This window comes from Piliocolobus tephrosceles, chromosome 14 (genome assembly GCF_002776525.5).
Source record: "Piliocolobus tephrosceles isolate RC106 chromosome 14, ASM277652v3, whole genome shotgun sequence".
Lineage (NCBI taxonomy): Eukaryota > Metazoa > Chordata > Mammalia > Primates > Cercopithecidae > Piliocolobus > Piliocolobus tephrosceles.
The window spans coordinates 40,097,156-40,116,144 of NC_045447.1; the positions used below are offsets into that span (position 1 = coordinate 40,097,156).

The following is an 18,989-nucleotide window of genomic DNA, read 5'->3' on the forward strand; positions in this document are numbered from 1 at the left end:
TACCAAAGTGCTGGGATTACAGGTGTGAACCACTGCACCCAGCCATCTATTTAATTTTATGGAGGCCTATAATCCAGATGTTGAACCAAACACTTCTGATGATGAAAGAAGATATAAAATAGGAAACTAGGCAACTATTTCAGTGTTTCTTTTAAACATGTTGTTAGAAGGTCTAAACCCATTACTGGGTCCTAGGCAAAAGCAGCTTACTTCTCTCTTCTTTCTTATACAAGGTTTAGAGAATTGTTCAGAGACCAATTGGGATTGCTTGGAGAAAGGGAAGGTGATGGTGATTTAACTGTATTTCTCTTACATCAATGGAAAAGACAGAAGCTGATTTTACAATGACAGTTTGGCAGCTCAGTGAAATTACTCAAAGGCAATTACTGGCAATTCAGCATTCCTCAGTAATTCCGGACACTGAAGAAAATTTCCAAGCACAAACTCCTGCCTGGGTGTCCCAGTACCTTTTGAGACTGCAGAATAACAAGAATGATTTAGATTCTGAAAGTAGAAAATCAACAACAACTGTTAACACCAGGTGTGTTCCAAAGAACTGAATGGCAGAATCTGCGGGGCAAAAGCAGAAAGAAATGATTTTTCAGAGATCCGTCTTCTCCAGCAAGTTCTTCTGCATTCTTTCTAGAAACATTCTACTGCTGAGAAAGCAGGCTACTCCTCACCTATTCCTTCTTGGGCTAAAGATCTTAGAGTTAGTTGCTCATCTTGATTTGGGAAAAATAAAGTAAGGAAGGAATATTTCCATCATCGAACTCAGCATAGAATAATCTATTTGATAAATTCTTTTTGAGGTACCATTTAAAAATACTTTAATTTTTGTAATTTCAATAGTTTTTTTTGGGAACAGATGGTGTTTGGTTACATGAGTAAGTTCTTCAGGGATGATTTCTGAGATTTTGGTGTACCCATCACCTGAGCAGGGTATACTGTACCCAATCTGTACTCTTTTATCCTTCACCCCCTCCCACCCTTTTCCCCGAGTCCCCAAAGTCTGTTGTATCAATCATTTTTAAATTTTTCTTGGAGATGGAGTCTTACCCTGTCACCCAGGCTGAAGTGCAGTGACACGATATTGGCTCACTGCAACCTCCGGCTCCCGGGTTCAAGCGATTCTCCTGCCTCAGCCTCCCAAGCAGCTGGGATTATAGGTGTGTGCCACCACACCCGGCTAATTTTTGTATTTTTAGTAGAGATGAAGTTTCACTATGTTGGTCAGGTTGGTCTTCAACTCCTGACCTCATTATCTGCCCACCTCAGCCTCCCAAAGTGCTGGGATTACAGGTGTGAGCCATCGCACCCAGCCTGTTATATCATTCTTACGACTTTGTGTCCTCATAGCTTAGCTCGTACTTAAGATATTTGAAGAATTCTTAATGAGCATCATATTTTGATCTCAATCTCATATTTTATAATAATAATTATTATATACAAAACATTTTTTTTCCAGCTAAATAACCTGAACCTTATTCTTTGTAGGGAAAACTCCATTTTAGATAACTGCCTAGATTGGTCTATGTGCTGTGCTAAAGAGAAGGGAGGCTGATTTCACCACAGCAAATGGAAAGACTTCCCTACAAGTGGATCCATCCAACGGTGCAAGGCACTGCCTGGACAGGAGATGAGTTCCTTGTCACTGGAGGTATGCAAGTTGAAGGAAAGATATTGTTGATGGGGAGTCATTGGATCTTATGATCTATTACAGCCCTGAAGTTGTTCATTTCCTTTAGCACATTTTTTGTTATTTTTACATACTGAATATGTACCTTGGTTTATTGGTTTTGTTTTGTTTTGTTTTGTTCTTAACGTAAATATCATGTGCAAGGTTTCCCGCCAGGTCTCCAGATGCACATTTCTAAGTTCTTCCAAGTCTGCTTTCACTTGATCAGAAAATCTCATATGTGCACAGTGCAACAAATTGAGATGCATAGCAAATTTCAGAAACAAATATGATTGGTCTCCAACATTCACCCTAGGCAAGCCTGCTGCTCCATGCACTGCTGATTCTTCAAGCAGCTGCAGAGTGCGTGTGCAAGGGTGTTTTGTATGCAGTTGTGGGTGTGGGTAGCTTTACGTTTGAGACACAGTATAGGAGGGGTGTGTGTGGGTGGGTGGGGGAAGCCTGGAAGAAGAACAGGTAAGAAGAGTGTAGGTCTGTGGTGCTTCCTGCAAAATTTAATTTCTTATGAAACCGTTGGTACATGTAAAATGAGTTCTATAAAGCTTGACAATTGTTTCTTTTTCTGAGAAATAAGCTTTCCACGAAAATTGAGTTATGGCTCCAATTAAAATAAACATACTCCAGAGCTGACGGAAACTAGAAATTCAGATCAGCAATGATGGCGGTGTCTACAGAGTCAGCATTTTCCACGTCTTTATCCATGAGAGGTTCACAGAAGGCCCCACTTCCGGTCCCAGCTGAGAGGGACTCTTCTTCCTCTAGGCCCCAGTAAAACCCATTGATCGCATCCCTAGCACAGGGCTCACCTTGTCTTTATTGCCTTCCTTTGACAGACATGGCTTATCTCATCAAGCTGTGAACACTGCAGAGGCAGGAACCACCCCCTACACACACACGCCCCAGGTAGCACCAGCACAGGCTTGCAGACAGGAGGCAGGACCAGCTTACAGATAGAGAATGAAGAGGATGAAGGCAGGGCAGACTCTGGGAAAAGCGGACTAACGCGTCCAAAGGAAATTTCATTCATGCATCAAACACTAATAGAGGCCTGTGCTAGGTTCTAAGGAGAGAGAGGCAGTACTACATGCTCTATGTCAGGGTGGGGGTGAGGAGCAGACAGGCTAGCTAACACCTTTAGTGTCACTGTCAGTAGCATGGGCACTTCCTACGATGCTCATAGAAAGCGGAGGAAGGAAGGGTGCTTTCTGCTCATAATGAATCAGGGAGAGCTTACCACAGGATGTATCTGAACTGGGTCTTGGAGGATGAGAAAAGGAAAAGGATATCCCAAACAGGGAGAAAACCATGTGCAAAGGCCAGGAGGCCAGAAGGGAAAAGCATGCCCAGAGCATTTGGGCAGAACCAGCCCACCGGCCAAGAGGCCATGTGAGGAGTTGGGGGATGCGCTAGAGAGGCAGCTCGTGCGAATCAGGAAGGGCCAGAGGTCTGCACAGAGCTAGGGTGTGTCCTGCAGGCAGTGGAGCCCTTGATCTTTTCTCAGTAGCCAGGGCAGGGGCTGACGAGAGCTTGCTACAAGAAGGTGAACTGGGCAGGAGGCTGGAGGGTGGGTGGAGAGAATGGGACAGCGACAGGGAGCCCAAGGCCACCATAAGAGTGAGAAGAGATGAGTCCAGCTCAGTGGGGAGAGAAAGGTGAGAGATGTGGAGGTCAGACTGGGCCATCTTGGCACTGACCAATCATAGCAGGAAAGGGAGGGAAGGAGGAGTTAGAGAAGATTCCATTTCTGGCTCTAGGTGACCAGGTAGATGGCAATGCCATTCACTGAAGTTAGGGACACACAAGAGTGGGCAGGGAAGGTGCTGAGTTCAGGCTTGGGCATGATGAGTCCCATGATGGGGACATTCAGCAGAAGTGGCCAGCAGGGGATTTCAGAAGGCCAGGGGGTCAGTCACATAAGAGGCAAGGTCAGGCTTAGGGGTCAGAGAGAGTAGTGAGGGCCCGGTGGCTCCCATGTGTTAGGACCCTCCCGTGTTCCCCGTACCTTCTCCCCTTTCATCCCAGGAAGGCCGGTGGCTCCATCAACTCCAGGCTGTCCCTCAGGGCCCTGGGGAACATCAGTGAAAATCAACCCACAACATTTCTGCTAAGAATCATGTACACATGCTTGCTAGGAAAGGAGGGCAGGGTTGGGAGGCAGGTGAGGATGGTGGGCCCAGGGCCTCATGTCAGGTGCAAGGCAGGAACCTAGTCCTTGGCCCAGGCTGGGTCACTGCTGACTGTGCACCTGTGGTTAACAGTCCTTTACTCTCTGGATCACATTTCCTCCTCTATGGGGAAGTTAGAGGCAGGGTTGGACCACATGGTCTCCAGGGGTCTCCTACCCCAGGCCCAGCCCTGATGGCCTATGATTCCAAGATTCTTTATGAATCTGTGTCTCCTGTACAGATGCTTCTTGACTTACAATGGGGCTATATCTGATAAACCAATTGTAAGTTGAAAATATCTTAAGTCCAAAATGCATTTAATACACCTAAACTACTGAACATCATAGCTTAGCCTAGCCTACCTTAAACATACAACACTTCCATTAGTCTATAGTTGGGCAAAGTCATCAAACACAAAGCCTATTTTATAATAAAGTGTTGAAAGTGAAAACAGAATGGCTGCATGGGTACTCAAGGTACAGTCTACTGAACGTGTATCACTTTGCACCATTGTAAAGTCAAAAACATCTTAAGTTGAACCATTTGTAAGTAGGGGACCATCTGTACTGATTATGATAAAGCAGCAAAACAATATGTAGGATGATGTTTTTCTTGGCTGCTGCTTCTTTCAAATCTCAGCAATGATTCAGATGAGGAGGATTTCTGTTTACAAACAGCTAGCTGCTCTCTCCTCATCGCGAAACTTGGACAGTGCTGGGTATTGCCATCTGTACACCCCTCCCTGGCTAAAGGAAGTCCCACAGTCGCAGAGACGGGGAGAAGACTTCAGTTGCTCACCGGGGGCCCGGGTTCACCAGCACGTCCATCCTCTCCAGGAGATCCAGGGGGTCCCAGGAAAACATCAGTTCCTGGTTTTCCCGGAATCCCAGGTAAGCCAGGTGGCCCTGGGGGCCCTGGAGGACCCTAAAAACACGGAGACTCTGTTAGAAACAGTGGGGGAATACCAAATGAGATACTGAATATATGTGCTTCCTACATTCTCTCAAATTCTTACAACAATCCTACAAGTAGGGTTTGGTGTTCCCACTGAGCAGATGGGGAAACTGAGGCTCAGTGAGACCCTGCTACTCAAAGGCTCTCAGAAACACAGCTAATTAGTAGGAGAACTGGGATTTGAATCTCGGTCTTTCTGAGCCCATCATAGTGTGTTTTCTCCCAAAAGGCTGAATACAAGAAAGACCCAATTAGTTGGAATACTGAGAGGTACCCTGGCGAACTTAGTTTTCTGATTAACTGTGAGGTCAGTCAAAAACTGCTTGTTGTGTAGCCTTGTTGTTAAAACTCTTTCTGAAGTGCACTAGTGTTTTTAGACCATTGCTGGGTTGGCTGATCCCACCAGGCTAGGAGATTCATTTGACTCCCATTCCATTTAACTACGGAGTCCAGAACCCTTCTAGCCCTGGCCATGAGGAGTAGGCAGAGGAGCAGCCAAGTGGAGCTTTCAACCAGGGATTCAGCACAGGCGCTCAGGGACAGAGGCACCAGCTGCAGCTAGAGAAGGAAGAAGCTCCCCAGGGGGCAATTTCAGAAAGGGCTGGTGGAGTCCGGGCCTTGGCAGGAGGCCAGGGGAGCAAGAGGCACCAAAGAGAAAGAGTAGTCTGGAGAGGGAGGTAGGGAGAGGGTGCATAAGGGAAGGATATTTCAGGAAGGTTCTGGAAGCTGAAGTAGAATATGCCACTCAGAGACAAGGCCAGCAGTTCTCTTTAATGAATAGGGTGAGAGGAGGGGGAGGGAGGATCGAAAGCCAATTGGCAGAGGTGAAGGGCACTGGGCACACCTGCTGCGGGGCAGCCTACTCCAGAAGCCCACCAGGAAAAGGAAGAAGGTGGGGCGAGGAGGTCCTGAAGATAAATGTAGGCTCATACTCACTTACGATGCAACTGATCAAAGTGGACAATTTCAAACATATATACAAGTACAGGGAAAAGCAGAATGAACCCCCACGAGCTCACCGCCAACAACCCCAGAGGCAGCCAGTCCAGTTTCATCTGGCCCCCCCACAACGTCCCTCCCTCTGGGGTTATTTTGAACGCAGTCCCAGACATCAGGTCGTGTTCTCCTTCACACTCACTCTCAGCAACTCCTCACTGCCCACCAGGTCACCAGAGCCGGAGCCGACGTCCGAGCCCCAGCCCAGGCCAGAGCCCTCTGCCTCTGCTCCCACCTGGAGAGAGAAGAAATTTCCACAACTTGCATTTCACTGCCAAACTCCAAGGACAGCCACATCGCTGAAAGTTTTCTCCAAAATGGGGAAATTATTCCTATATCCCGTAGCCTGATAACTTCTGCTCCCCATTTTCTCTCTGACTTTTCTCCCACTCCCCTCTACAGCTACTCTTCTCCCTTGCCGCCTCCCAGCTGTGCAGCCCACTCATGTCCTCAGCCTCCTTTCCTGCCTTTCAATTCCCGACTCATCCTTCAAGGCCCAGTTCCACAGTCTCCTCCTCCACGAAGCCCTCCCTACCCGTTTCCAGGCAGAATTCTTCTCTCCCTCCGTGGTGCTCCCACTAGCCTCTGTCAAGTTCTCAATGAGATGCTAGGACCACGTGACTTGAAGCTTAGTTGCGCATGTGTCTGTCCACTTCTCTAAACTAGGGCTCCTCAAGAGCCAGCCCAAACCTGGGACACACTGGGCATCCAGAGTCCAGCAGGAGGCTGAGCACCCAGAGAGCCCTCAGTGCATACTTGAATGGCATCAAATGTATCTGAAGAACAAGGGGAATCTCCAAAACACCTTTCCGGTACTTAATTCCTGAAGACAGGAACCAGGCAGGGCCTAATTTATTCATTGAATGTGTGTGTACTGAGCACCCCCGAGAGGCACCAAGGAAGAGCTGGGTTTCGGGGTTACAGCTGTGTTTAGGAAGGTCACAGTGATGGGCACATGTGTGTGGGGGAAGGGAAGTGGTGATATGGAGGCAGAGAGACCAGTTAGGAGGCTGGTGCCATTGCCCAAGAGAAGAGGAGGAGGCACTACACAGGGGGACTTGGGGACACTCTGGACAGGGCTGGGGAAGCGAGTTGACTATTCAAGGATGTTTCTCTCTTGCTGACCAGGTAGATGGGGTGCCATTCGCAGAGATGGGGAACCCAGGAGGAGAAGCAGGTCTGAGGCACGGGTAATGAGTCCAGTTTAGGAAGTGTTGAGTTTGAAGAACTTCTGGGACACTCAAGGTACAGGATTTAAACTGGATAGAAATCAGTTCTGCTGCTGTACACTGCAGAGTCCTAGTAGAGGCAGAAAGCCCTGGGGTCTGACTGCAAGATACTTTGGGGGCCAAAAAGGAGAGTCCTCAGCCTGTGGCTGTTTTGGCTGCATCCCTGGTCTTACACCTGTGTGTGTGACAAGCCTGGATGGAAATCTCACCGTGGGTCCAACAGGCCCAGAAGGTCCAGGCAGGCCAGGAATCTCCTCCCCAGCATCACCCTAAAGAGAACAAAATGTTCAGTGAAGTGCTGGAACCCTGTTCCTTCCATCTCCCCATCTTTCTGTAGAAATCATGCTCATCTTTAAAATCAGGATCACACAGGAATGAAAAATGGCATTGTCCTTCGCAGAGACAGCTCAAGGGAATGCCTTGTGTCCCACCCCAGGGCTCAGAAGCCCTTTGTTTCTGAGCCATACTTGGAGGGCACGGGCTGTGGTGGAAAGAGGTGACCAGCATAAGCATGCATCGCACACACCCTCCCTTCTTCCAGGATTTATCTCCACCCTCTGGTCTGGGCCCTGCTAGGGCACCAGTGCCCAGGCCCAATGTGGACTCCCCTGAAGCCTGCCCTGTCCACCTGCTCCTCCCACCAGGGCCTGTGACCTTTACAGCAACATCATTGCTTGCAGCCTGCCCCTCTGGGACCATGTGCCCCTCAAGGGCAGGCACAGTGCCTGAATCACCTCCAGGTCCCAGCACCTGGCACAAGGCTGCTGTCCCAGAAAATGCTTTTCAAATGACAGAAGCACACATTTGGAAAGGAGGCAGGTGAAAGAAAATGACAAGAGTGGCATCCCAGGAGGTTTTGGCTATCAAAAAGTGCCTGGAGAAGTGGCTTCTTTGACAAAGTGACAGGATGGCCAGATCCGCCAAAAGGAGAGTGGAAATGTCCACAGTAAAGTCCCCAAATCTGTGTGTTGTGATCTGGGGGCCTCCTCCCAGAGCCTTCTGCTGCACCCCAGAGCCCTGCTGGCATCTGAAGTCCACTGAGATGGCCAGAGGCAGAGATAAGTGAGGACACCGCCCTCCCCAGCCTTGGCCCTCCCTTCCCCACACCCCAGTGGGCACTCAGGAGGTCCCAGGACGGGAGCATCATCTGCCACAAGGAATGGCCTCCATGCAGCCTGGAGGGAGGCGAGGCGGGCAGAGGACCAGGGTCACGGTGGGGATGAGAAGGCTCCCAGAGGCAGCCAAGTTGCCGCCTATGGCCAGAGCAGGCTCCTTGGGCAGGATCTCTTGACTGGGGTCACTGTCGACACATCCCCTTGGGAACAGCTTAGCACCAGCAGGTGTTTTGGTAAGAGGAATTTGTTATTCCTGCGGTGACTGACACCAGCTAAAGCACTTCCATAAACATCCCCTCATGTCATCCCACACCAGAGGGTCATCATCACCACCCCCATTTTACAGATGGAGAAACTGGAGCAAAGAAATAGTAAAGAACTTTCAGGAGATCCCACAGCTACAAAAAGGCAAACCTAGGCCTGTGGTCCTCAGAAGCTCTTGTTTGCCCAACATTTTCCCAGGAAGAAAATCAGGGGCACAGCCCAGAGCTCAGGCACAGAAGTGAAGAAAACTGGCCGCAGATGTGTGGCAGAGCCAGGTTTGGAGTCACAGGACCCTTTGATACTCCATAGAGAAGCCAAGGCCCACGGAGGTCAAGGGACTTTGCCACAGTCACCAGGTGGTGAGAAGAGACTCGGCCAGAACTGCCCGGTGCCCTTTTCATGATTCTCCCAGACCTACAAGTCCATTTCTTTTGGGGTTAGCCCTCTTGCTGCTTCTGCGATCCGCTTGATCAGAGTGGACTAAATCAAACCCAAAACACATGCTTAGGATACTTGATCAGGAGCCAAAGTGTTCCCCAGGATGGTCACAGCACAAACCTTTTCTCCTTTGGGCTCAGCCTGTCCTTTCATTCCCACATGTTCTCTTTGAGCCTAAAACAAGAAGATTTGGTTAAAACATGGCCACAACATATTTGGGACATGGGGCTGCTGAGTTCTGATGACATTCCCTGGTCCTGGTCAGTGAGCTGTGCATGAGCTAGGGCTTGCACTGGGCTGAAGTCAGTGAGCCCCGTGAAGACAGAGGCTGTCTGATCACTGCAGCATCCCCTGCACCGGCAGATAATAGGCTCTCAGTACCTATTTGCCTAATGACTGGTGGGAAGAGCCTGGCATTTGACACACCTGACAATCAGTCTTCTCTCTCACTTGTGTTCCACAACACAGATTTTTAAATATATTACTTCATTTCCAGGGCAACATTCTCCATATATTTGCTAAGATCTATTAGTCAGTCCTTAGAAATGTAATGACATCATTGTGACCAGTGTGGACTTTGCTAATCAACTTCTGGCTCTCGTCTGAAGACAGTGGTTGTAGACAGTGCAGAAAACCAAAGCACCAAAAAGTCCAGAGACAAAGGCTCTCACTCCTACTGGACCCCTAGGAGCTACGTGATCTTGAGCAAAGCTCTAATCCTTTTTGGGCCTCATCTGTAAAATAATTCTAGACAGCTAATTTATTGAGCATGTACTATGTGCTGGGTCATGTTTTCCATGTATAAACTCATTTAATCCTCACAAATCAAGAGGTAGTTTCTATGATTATGATTCCCATTTTATGCATGAGACAACTGAGACAGAGAGAAGTGAAGAAAATTGGCCACAGATATGTGGCAGAGCCAGGCAAACTATACTGCCATGGTGACTCTGAGATTCAAACTGACCTAGAGTCACCATGGCAGTATAGCTTGCCTGGCTCTGTCACATATCTGCCAATACTGATCCTAGAGGCCAGGTGCAGCGGCTCACACCTATAATCCCAGCACTTTGGGAGGCTGAGGCAGCTGAATCATCTGAGGTCAGGAGTTCAAGACCAGCATGGCCAACATGGTGAAATCCTGTCTCTACTAAAAACAAACAAACAAGCAAACAAAAAAATTAGCCGGGCCGTAGCAGCACATGCCTGTAATCCCAGCTACTCTGCAGGCTGAGGCAGGAGAATCGCTTGAGCCTGAGAGGCGGAGGTTGTGGTGAGCCGAGATCACGCCATAGCACTCTTGTCTGGGCAAGAGAGTGAGGCCCTGTCTCAAGAAAAAAACAAACAACCACCACCAAAAAAAAAAAAAAAAAACCACAAAAAAAGCTGATCCTGGAGATATCCCAGGGTGGGTGCCTTCTTGACAATCTTGTGCTTTTAGACTCTGCTCAGGAATCAGGGCATTCATCTGAGTTCGTTGCAGATCCCTAATGTGGACACTTAGCAGGAATCTGTCTTCATCAGATATCAACCATGTCTCCGTTTCTCTCTCTCTTTCTGTCTCTCATTCTATCTCTAACTCCCTCTGTGTCTCTCTCTCTCTCTCTCTTCCTTCTCAGAGCTTTAAAAAAATCTATTGTAAAAATTGTAAGCCACCACAGTGGAAAATGTATTAAACCACAATGTATTAAAAAACTAACAACCTTCCACAGTTCCACCACTTTGAGGCAACGGCTGCCAACATTAACAAAGGGTATTTCCTTCTAGTATTTTTGCATATGTGTATTTTTAAATAGTTAACCACACAATATACTGATTTATAACCAGCTTCTTTCACTTAACATTATATGCTAAGCGTTTCCCCCATCATTAAATATTTCTAACGAGTATAATTTTGTTAGCTACATAATGTTCCATTGTTTGAATATACTTTTTTGAAGCTCATTATTTTATTTTTATTATTATTATTATTTTATCATACTTTATGTTCTAGGGTACATGTGCACAATGTGCAGGTTTGTTACATATGTATACATGTGCCATGTTGGTTTGCTGCACCCATTAACTTGTCATTTACATTACGTATATCTCCTAATGCTATCCCTCCCCACTCCCCCCACCCCACAAAAGGCCCCAGTGTGTGATGTTCACCTTCCTGTGTCCAAGTGTTCTCATTGTTCAATTCCCACCTATGAGTGACAACATGCGGTGTTTGGTTTTCTGTTCTTGCAATAGCTTGCTGAGAATGATGGTTTCCAGCTGCATCCATGCCCCTACAAAGGACATGAACTCATCCTTTTTTATGGCTGCATAGTATACCATATAAAATTTGGCTCCATAGTATTCCATATAAAAATTGCGTTTCTAAATTTTCAATAACAAAAAATTTAAAAAATGGCCACACTGCCCAAGGTAATTTATAGATTCAAAGCCATCTCCATTAAGCTACCAATGACTTTCTTCACAGAATTGGAAAAAGCTACTTTAAAGTTCATATGGAATCAAAAAAAGAGCCTGCATTGCCAAGACAATATGTGCCACATTTTCTTAATCCAGTCTGTCATTGATGGATATTTGGGTTGGTTCCAAGGCTTTGCTATTGTGAATAGTGCCGCAATAAACATACATGTGCATGTGTCTATATAGCAGCATTATTTATAATCCTTTGGGTATATACCCAGTAATGGGATGGCTGGGTCAAATGGTATTTCTAGTTCTAGATCCTTGAGGAATCGCTACACTGTCTTCCACAATGGTTGAACTAGTTTACAGTCCCACCAACAGTGTAAAAGTGTTCCTACTTCTTCACATCCTCTCCAGCACCTGTTGTTTCCTGACTTTTTAATGATTGCCATTCTAACTGGTGTGAGATGGTATCTCATTGTGGTTTTGATTTGCATTTCTCTGATGGCTAGTGATGATGAGCATTTTTTCATGTGTCTGTTGGCTGCATAAATGTCTTCTTTTGAGAAATGTCTGTTCATATCCTTTGCCCACTTTTTGATGGGGTTGTTTGTTCTTTTCTTGTAAATTTGTTGGAGTTCTTTGTAGGTTCTGGATATTAGCCCTTATATGCAAATCAATAAACGTAATCCAACATATAAACAGAACCAAAGACAAAAACCACATGATTATCTCAATAGATGCAGAAAAGGCCTTTGACAAAATTCAACAGCCCTTCATGCTAAAAACTCTCAATAAATTCGGTATTGATGGAACATACCTCAAAATAATAAGAGCTATTTATGACAAACCCATAGCCAATATTATACTGAATGGGCAAAAACTGGAAGCATTCCCTTTGAAAACTGGCACAAGACAGGGATGCCCTCCCTCACCACTCCTATTCAACACAGTGTTGGAAGTTCTGGCCAGGGAAATCAGGCAGGAGAAAGAAATAAAGAGTATTCAATTAGGAAAAGAGGAAGTCAAATTGTCCCTGTTTGCAGATGACAGGACTGTATATTTAGAAAACCCCATTGTCTCAGCCCAAAATCTCCTTAAGCTGATAAGCAACTTCAGCAAAGTCTCAGGATACAAAATCAATGGGCAAAAATCACAAGCATTCTTATACACCAATAACAGACAAACAGAGAGCCAAATCATGAGTGAACTCCCATTCACAGTTGCTTCAAAGAGAATAAAACACCTGGGAATCCAACTTACAAGGGATGTGAAGGACTTCTTCAAGGAGAACTACAAACCACTGCTCAATGAAATAAAAGAGGACGCAAACAAATGGAAGAACATTCCATGCTCATGGATAGGAAGAACATTCCATGCTCATGGATAGGAAGAATCAATATTGTGAAAATGGCCATACTGCCCAAGGTAATTTATAGATTCAATGCCATCCCCATTAAGCTACCAATGACTTTCTTCACAGAATTGGAAAAAACTACTTAAAAGTTCATATGGAACCAAAAAAAGAGCCTGCATTGCCAAGACAATCCTAAGCCAAAAGAATGAAGCTGGAGGCATCACGCTACCTGACTTCAAACTATACTACAAGGCTACAGTAACCAAAACAGCATGGTACTGGTACCAAAACAGATATAGACCAATGGAACAGAACAGAGCCCTCAGAAATAATACCACACATCTACAACCATCTGATCTTTGACAAACCTGACAAAAACAAGAAACGAGGAAAGGATTCCCTATTTAATAAATGGTGCTGGGAAAACTGGCTACCCATAAGTAGAAAGCTAAAACTGGATCCCTTCCTTACACCTTATACAAAAATTAATTCAAGATGGATTAGAGACTTAAATGTTAGACCTAAAACCACAAAAACCCTAGAAGAAAACCTAGGCGATACCATTCAGGACATAGGCATGGGAAAGGACTTCATGCCTAAAACACCAAAACCAATGGCAACAAAAGCCAAAATTGACAAATGGGATCTAATTAAACTAAAGATCTTTTGCACAGCAAAAGAAACTACCATCAGAGTGAACCTACAGAATGGGTGAATATACTTTAATTCAACTAATATTCTATTGTTGGCTAATTAAATTATGCCCAATTTTTCTCTATTATGGACAATACCGAGATTAGCATCCTGGTAAACAAAGCCTTTTTTTTAGAAAACAACAACAACAACAAAGGTTATCAGATTATCTCCACTAGAATCAACAACAACAACAACAACAACAACAACAACAAAGGTTATCAGATTATCTCCACTAGAATCAATTCCTAGAAGAGAAGTTTCTGGGTCAGCAATATGCATTCTTATGGTTGTTAATACATGTGGACAAAGAGTTCCCCAGGAGCAGTAACCCTCACACTCCCATGAGCACAGCCAGTCTTACCAGACCAACTTTTCGAAGCTGAAAACACAAAGGGTCTAAGGAAGAAACTGACCCAGTTTCTTCAACAAAGTAATGGCAAAAGGGAAAAAGAAGGCGGGAGACAATGAGAGATTAAGAGACACTTAACAGATGTATCAACCAAATGCAATATGTAGACCTTGTTTGGATTCAGATTCAAACAAACTAACTGGAAAGAGGTATTTTAAAACAAAATAATCAGGGCATTAGATAATATGAAGGAACCACTGTTAATTTTGTTAGACACATTGCGACACTGTGGCTATGACCAAAAAAAAGGTACCAGATCACTCTATCAGCCGTACACATTGAATTGTTTACCAGTTAAATAAATGATAGGATGTTTGGGGTTCATTTTTGAATATTCCAGTATTCCCCTTCCCTCCAAAAAAGATGGTGGTAGGAGGTGGAACAGATGAAGCAAGATTGGCAGTGTTGATAATTATCCAAACTGAGCGATGGGTATGTGGGGGTTAATTATACTATTCTAAGCTCCTTTGTGACATTTTAAGATTTTCAATAACAAAAAGTTTAAAAGAGAAAGAAAAAGGAGAACTGGCTCTATCTGTGCCTGATGAGGCATCACTAGGGAGATTTGAACTTGGTGCTTTGTGTACACCTTGGGGTGAGGTGCAGAAGAGCAGGGGGACATTGTTTGGGAAGAGTCACAATGCATGAGCGGGTCGAACCAGAGCTGGCTGCCCACTAGGATGCCCTGCAAGCCCAAAGCCCCAGCCCCAGTGTCTTAGTTACTTGGTCTAGCACTGGACTCAGACACCCGCATTGTTTTAAGCTAGCAGCCATCTCCAATGTGTGACCAGAGTTAAAAACCAGAGTTGTTTTTCACCTTTTTCCTTTTATAGATGATGACAAGGAGGCCCAGGGCCCACCACAAGTCAGTGACATCCCTGGAAGCAGAACCTCGACCTCCTGGCCCCCAGTCCAGGATCTTCCCACCACACCACACTCTCACACATGAGGACTTCAGCTGGGTGAAGTTCGAGGGCTTCAGCTCTGCAGGCCAGCATGCAGATTCAAATCCCAGCTCCACCTCTTAGAGGCAGGCAACAGTGGCAGGTGACTACCTCTCCACATCTTACCTCCCATTCACCTTATACTGAAGAGGGGTGTGGTGAAGGGAATCAGATAAACTTGGAGCACAGAGTGATTAATCAATGTCAGTTCAGATGGCTTATTTCCTGCCCCTTGATTGTGAATTCACTGGGGACAGAAGTGAGGTCACATTCATCTCTATTTACAAGTGTCCTGACTGAGGGCCCAGAGCCGCTATGTGTCCAGTCAGTGAGTGAATCAATGAACGAATGCAAGACAACTCTAAAAAGACAGGAAGCAGTGTGATAACCGCTAGAAAAGGCCCCGGAACAAGGGGCATTCAGGACCTCAGGTGCTCTCCTGATCTCCCGTCCCACAGCCCCTCCCCTCACAGGTCAGTCCTGCCGCACCGTGGCCAATGGACCACATGACTGTAGCTTGAATGATGGCTTTCAAAGTGTGCACGACCAAGTGGTGTTTGGGGAACTGACGAGCCCGTGCTGGTCACCAAGGAGATGTTTTCCTTTAAAAATGTGTTCACATTGGAAGAGCAGTCCCTCTTCACACAAGCCCAAGCTGAGGGCCAGCTTTGGGTTTCCTATTTCTAAAAGACACAGTTGTAGCCCTTAAGTGGTGACAACCCCACGTTTGTGTACAGAGCTTTGTAAACGTTCTCCAACCTGCATTCTCTGACTTGGCCTTGCAGTCACTCATTTTCACAGATGAGGAAACGGAGGGCCAAAGAGATCAAAGGATTTGCTTAAGGTCACACAGTTGCAGCCAAGAGTCATAAAAACTCATGTTGGCAGGGACTTGGAGGTCACCCCCCAACACACACACAGCGCTGATGCTCTCATCCCCTCTGCAGACCCGCCACGTCTTACTGTCAGCTTTGTCCCCAGAAGAGCACTGACTGTTAGATCTCATTTCAATCCAAAGATCAGTTTGGGACACAAAGCCAGGTCCTCTTGATTTTAATTTCTTGCTTTTGCTCTACAAGCTGGAGTTTCCTCAAGTGTTCCCCAGGTTAAAGCTCCTCAAATGCCCAAATTTGCAAACCACCGTGAAAACCTACCTCTGAGAAAGGTGGGGCCAACCCTCCCACAACTCTGGCCTTTCTTTCTCTCCCATGTAAGGTCTGCCAAGTCAAATCTTACAGCTCTATGCCACTTACTGGAGTGACCCTTCTTTCAGGAGCCACTGTGGGCAGGGGCAGCGGTGGCCCATCGGGGAGAGGGCTGCCGGACTCTTCACCCCGAGCTGTGATGAGGGGCTCCCCTGTTGTGGCTGCTGCCAAGTCTTCTTCATCACCAGGACCCTGAAAACAAAACCAGCATTGAGGCACCACCTCACCTCGCTCACGAGGCTGCCGGGGAGTTGTGGTCACTGTTGTTTCTGTGGTACCAGCCCAGCTTCAAAACACATACTTCCGTATGATCATCGTTGCCCCCAGCACACCCCTTCTGAAGTATGCATCTCCTCTAAGCCTCAGTGCCAACTGTGGACCACTTGCCTCTGAGTAAATTCTTGGGCAAGGCTAGGAGGGAACAGAGCTGTGGCCCCTGCCACACTCGGCATTGTGTCCTGCCTCCCTCCAGCCGCTGCCCACCCAGATGCTCAGAACCAAGCTGCAGGTGCCCCTGCCAAGGCCAAGGATGGCTGTTGTCTCACGATGCAGACCTGTCTCTCCCCTGTAAGCCAGAGAGGATGCCAGATGACACTTACAGAAGCGACTGCCTGCTCAGGGGTCATGGTGGCTGTGAGGGGAGCCAGGCCATCTGTGGGGACCCCACTGGCTTCCTCATCCTCAAAAGTACTGAGGGACACTTCGGTTGCAGCTGCAGCTGTTGTTAAACTTTCTTCACTGCTTGGACCCTGAAAGGAAATTGGCATGAGGAGCTGTACCCCTTCGCCCATGCCCCTGGTTCAGTGGGTGTGAGGCTGGGGGGTGGAAAGCACTGGGGCCTCAGATAACTGGAGGCTCCATGATTCCCTTTCCTTTGCTCCTTCAGGACCACACCTTCGCCTGGAGCTCCAGCGTTAGAACGCACCTCTCAGGGCATCCCCCCACCCACCCCAGAGTCCCCTCTAGCATATCTCTGCCAAGCGCTTCTCTGGCCTTAGCTTTGTGAAAGGAAAATAAATCTCAGGATCCCCAAATCACTAAGCCGAAGGGAAAAAAAAATCAAGCTGGGAATTACTTAGGGCAAACCTATCTCCCATTGTATTCCTTAAAAAGATAGCTACTAAGATAACTAAGCTACATACCTCCCTAATAATTTGTCCTTAAGGAAATTCCTTGCAGACAAAGGACAGACAGAACTCAAGGTCATTCCTCTGCTCTGTGGGATAAATGTATATCTGATTCCTTTGGAAAGGCTAATCAGAAACTCAAAAGAATGCAACCATTTGTCTCTTATCTACCTGTGACATGGAAGCCCCCTCCCCCTCCCTTTAGAGTTGTCCTGCCTTTCCGGACAGCACAAATGCACACCTTATATATATTGATTGATGTCTCATGTCTCCCTAAAATGCATAAAACCAAGCTGTGCTCCAACCACCTTGGGCACATGTTGTCAGGATCTCCTGAGGCTGTGTCATGGGCATGTCCTTAACCTTTGCAGAGTAAACTTCCTAACTTTCCTGAGACCTGTCTCAGATATTTGGGGTTCACATTTTGGCAACCAAGAAGGGATTCTGAGTGGAGGTGCCACTGACCTTTGACAAATCTCATGTTGAGTCTCGCTCTGTCACCCAGGCTGGAGTGCTGTGGCCCGGATCTCAGCTCACTGCAAGCTCCGCCTCCCCGGTTCACACCATTCTCCTGCCTCAGCCTCCCGGGTAGCTGGGACTACAGGCGCCGCCACCTTGCCCAGCTAGTTTTTTGTAGTTTTTAGTAGAGACGGGGTTTCACCGTGTTAGCCAGGATGGTCTCGATCTCCTGACCTCGTGATCCGCCCATCTCGGCCTCCCAAAGTGCTGGGATTACAGGCTTGAGCCACCGCGCCCGGCTGAGCTTTCTTTATGGTTCAAACCAACAGGACAATTTGCTGAGGCCTCGGAGCCTCCCCTCCAGAGAATCCCTGATCTCCCAATATTTGGTCAAGATCTAAAGTTTATTTCGCTGTACAGTTTTTTTTGGAGTCTTATTTACTTCCAACAAGGAATGCAGGTTTTCTTGCTTCTAGGATGATGGAAGGCACGTAACTCCTTTCTGGAGTTTGAGCTCATTTCTAATAGGGAAGGCAAATTTAAATTCTTTCCTGCTTCTAGGATGGTAGAGAGCAATCTTCCGCCTAAGACCTATCTCTAGTAAGTAGCTGAATTGGGGTTTTTTCTTGGCTGAAGTTAAGATGAACAACCAGCTGTTCTTAATTTCTCCTTACTATTAGAGTACTCAGTAATCATATTGTTAGGGGGTTTTTTTGTTGTTGTTCTGGTCTTTCTCCCATCAGATTTGCCCAACTCTACCTGACTTGGTCAAATCTAAATGAGAATTCTAAGTTATGGGTAACAAGGCCTCTCTGAATTGGCTAAAATTTCTCCCAGCTGCAAGAGAGGGGGGAAAAAACCAAAACATGCACATGTTTGCTGTCTTTGCTTCCTGTCTTAAAAATTTTTTTCTTTCATTTACTTTTCTTCCACCCTATACCTCTTTCCCCCTTCGCCGTCTTTAGTACCAATAAAAACCTAGAGGAGGCTTCTAATGACTCAAACCCCTTAAAGTACTCAGAACAAAGGCACTACCTGCCCCTTTTTGGGGTGTTCCATTTTCTTTGTGGAGTTTCAAGAGTCATGAGCAGATTCTTCTTAGGTCTAAAGCTCTGCTCTCCTGTATCATAAGACCTGACCTCTTTGGTTTTAGGGGGTACCAGAGATTATCTTGTACTGAGAGAGTATTTAACCTTGGTGTGTATAATGGTGCATGAGAGTACAAAGTTAGAGGTGGCTGAGGACAATTTACAGGAAGTGGTCTTAGCTGTTTTTTTTTTTTACTTCCTCCTAGGAAGTTATTATTTAGACCCTAATTCTAGTTCAGAGGTGCATTCTAAAGGGTGTCTTCTCCATTGCCTTTCCTCCTGAAATTAATCTTGATTGGCTAGTATGACCATTTTGCATGAGGAACTGAACTATCATTTTCACAGATAAATGGGAGAATGAGTTTCCTCAGCTCCAAAGAAAAAGGGCATTTTGCTCCTCCCAGCTGAAAGGTGCCCCTGGGTGACTGGAGGCCAATTGGG

The 18,989-nt window shown here is 46.4% G+C and overlaps 1 protein-coding gene across 2 annotated transcripts in view; it reads right to left on the reverse strand.

Moving 5' to 3' along the window:
- Window positions 1-18,989, reverse strand: part of COL15A1 (collagen type XV alpha 1 chain) — a 128,631-nt gene that overhangs the window by 41,900 nt on the left and 67,742 nt on the right. For both annotated transcript variants that reach the window (XM_023202857.1, XM_031934079.1), the window contains 7 exons: window positions 16,474-16,623; window positions 15,923-16,066; window positions 8,981-9,034; window positions 7,253-7,312; window positions 5,957-6,049; window positions 4,663-4,788; window positions 3,702-3,764 (listed from right to left, as the gene is read on the reverse strand). In XM_023202857.1, the coding sequence (XP_023058625.1) occupies window positions 3,702-3,764; window positions 4,663-4,788; window positions 5,957-6,049; window positions 7,253-7,312; window positions 8,981-9,034; window positions 15,923-16,066; window positions 16,474-16,623 (690 nt within the window). The remainder of the gene's footprint in view (window positions 1-3,701; window positions 3,765-4,662; window positions 4,789-5,956; window positions 6,050-7,252; window positions 7,313-8,980; window positions 9,035-15,922; window positions 16,067-16,473; window positions 16,624-18,989) is intronic.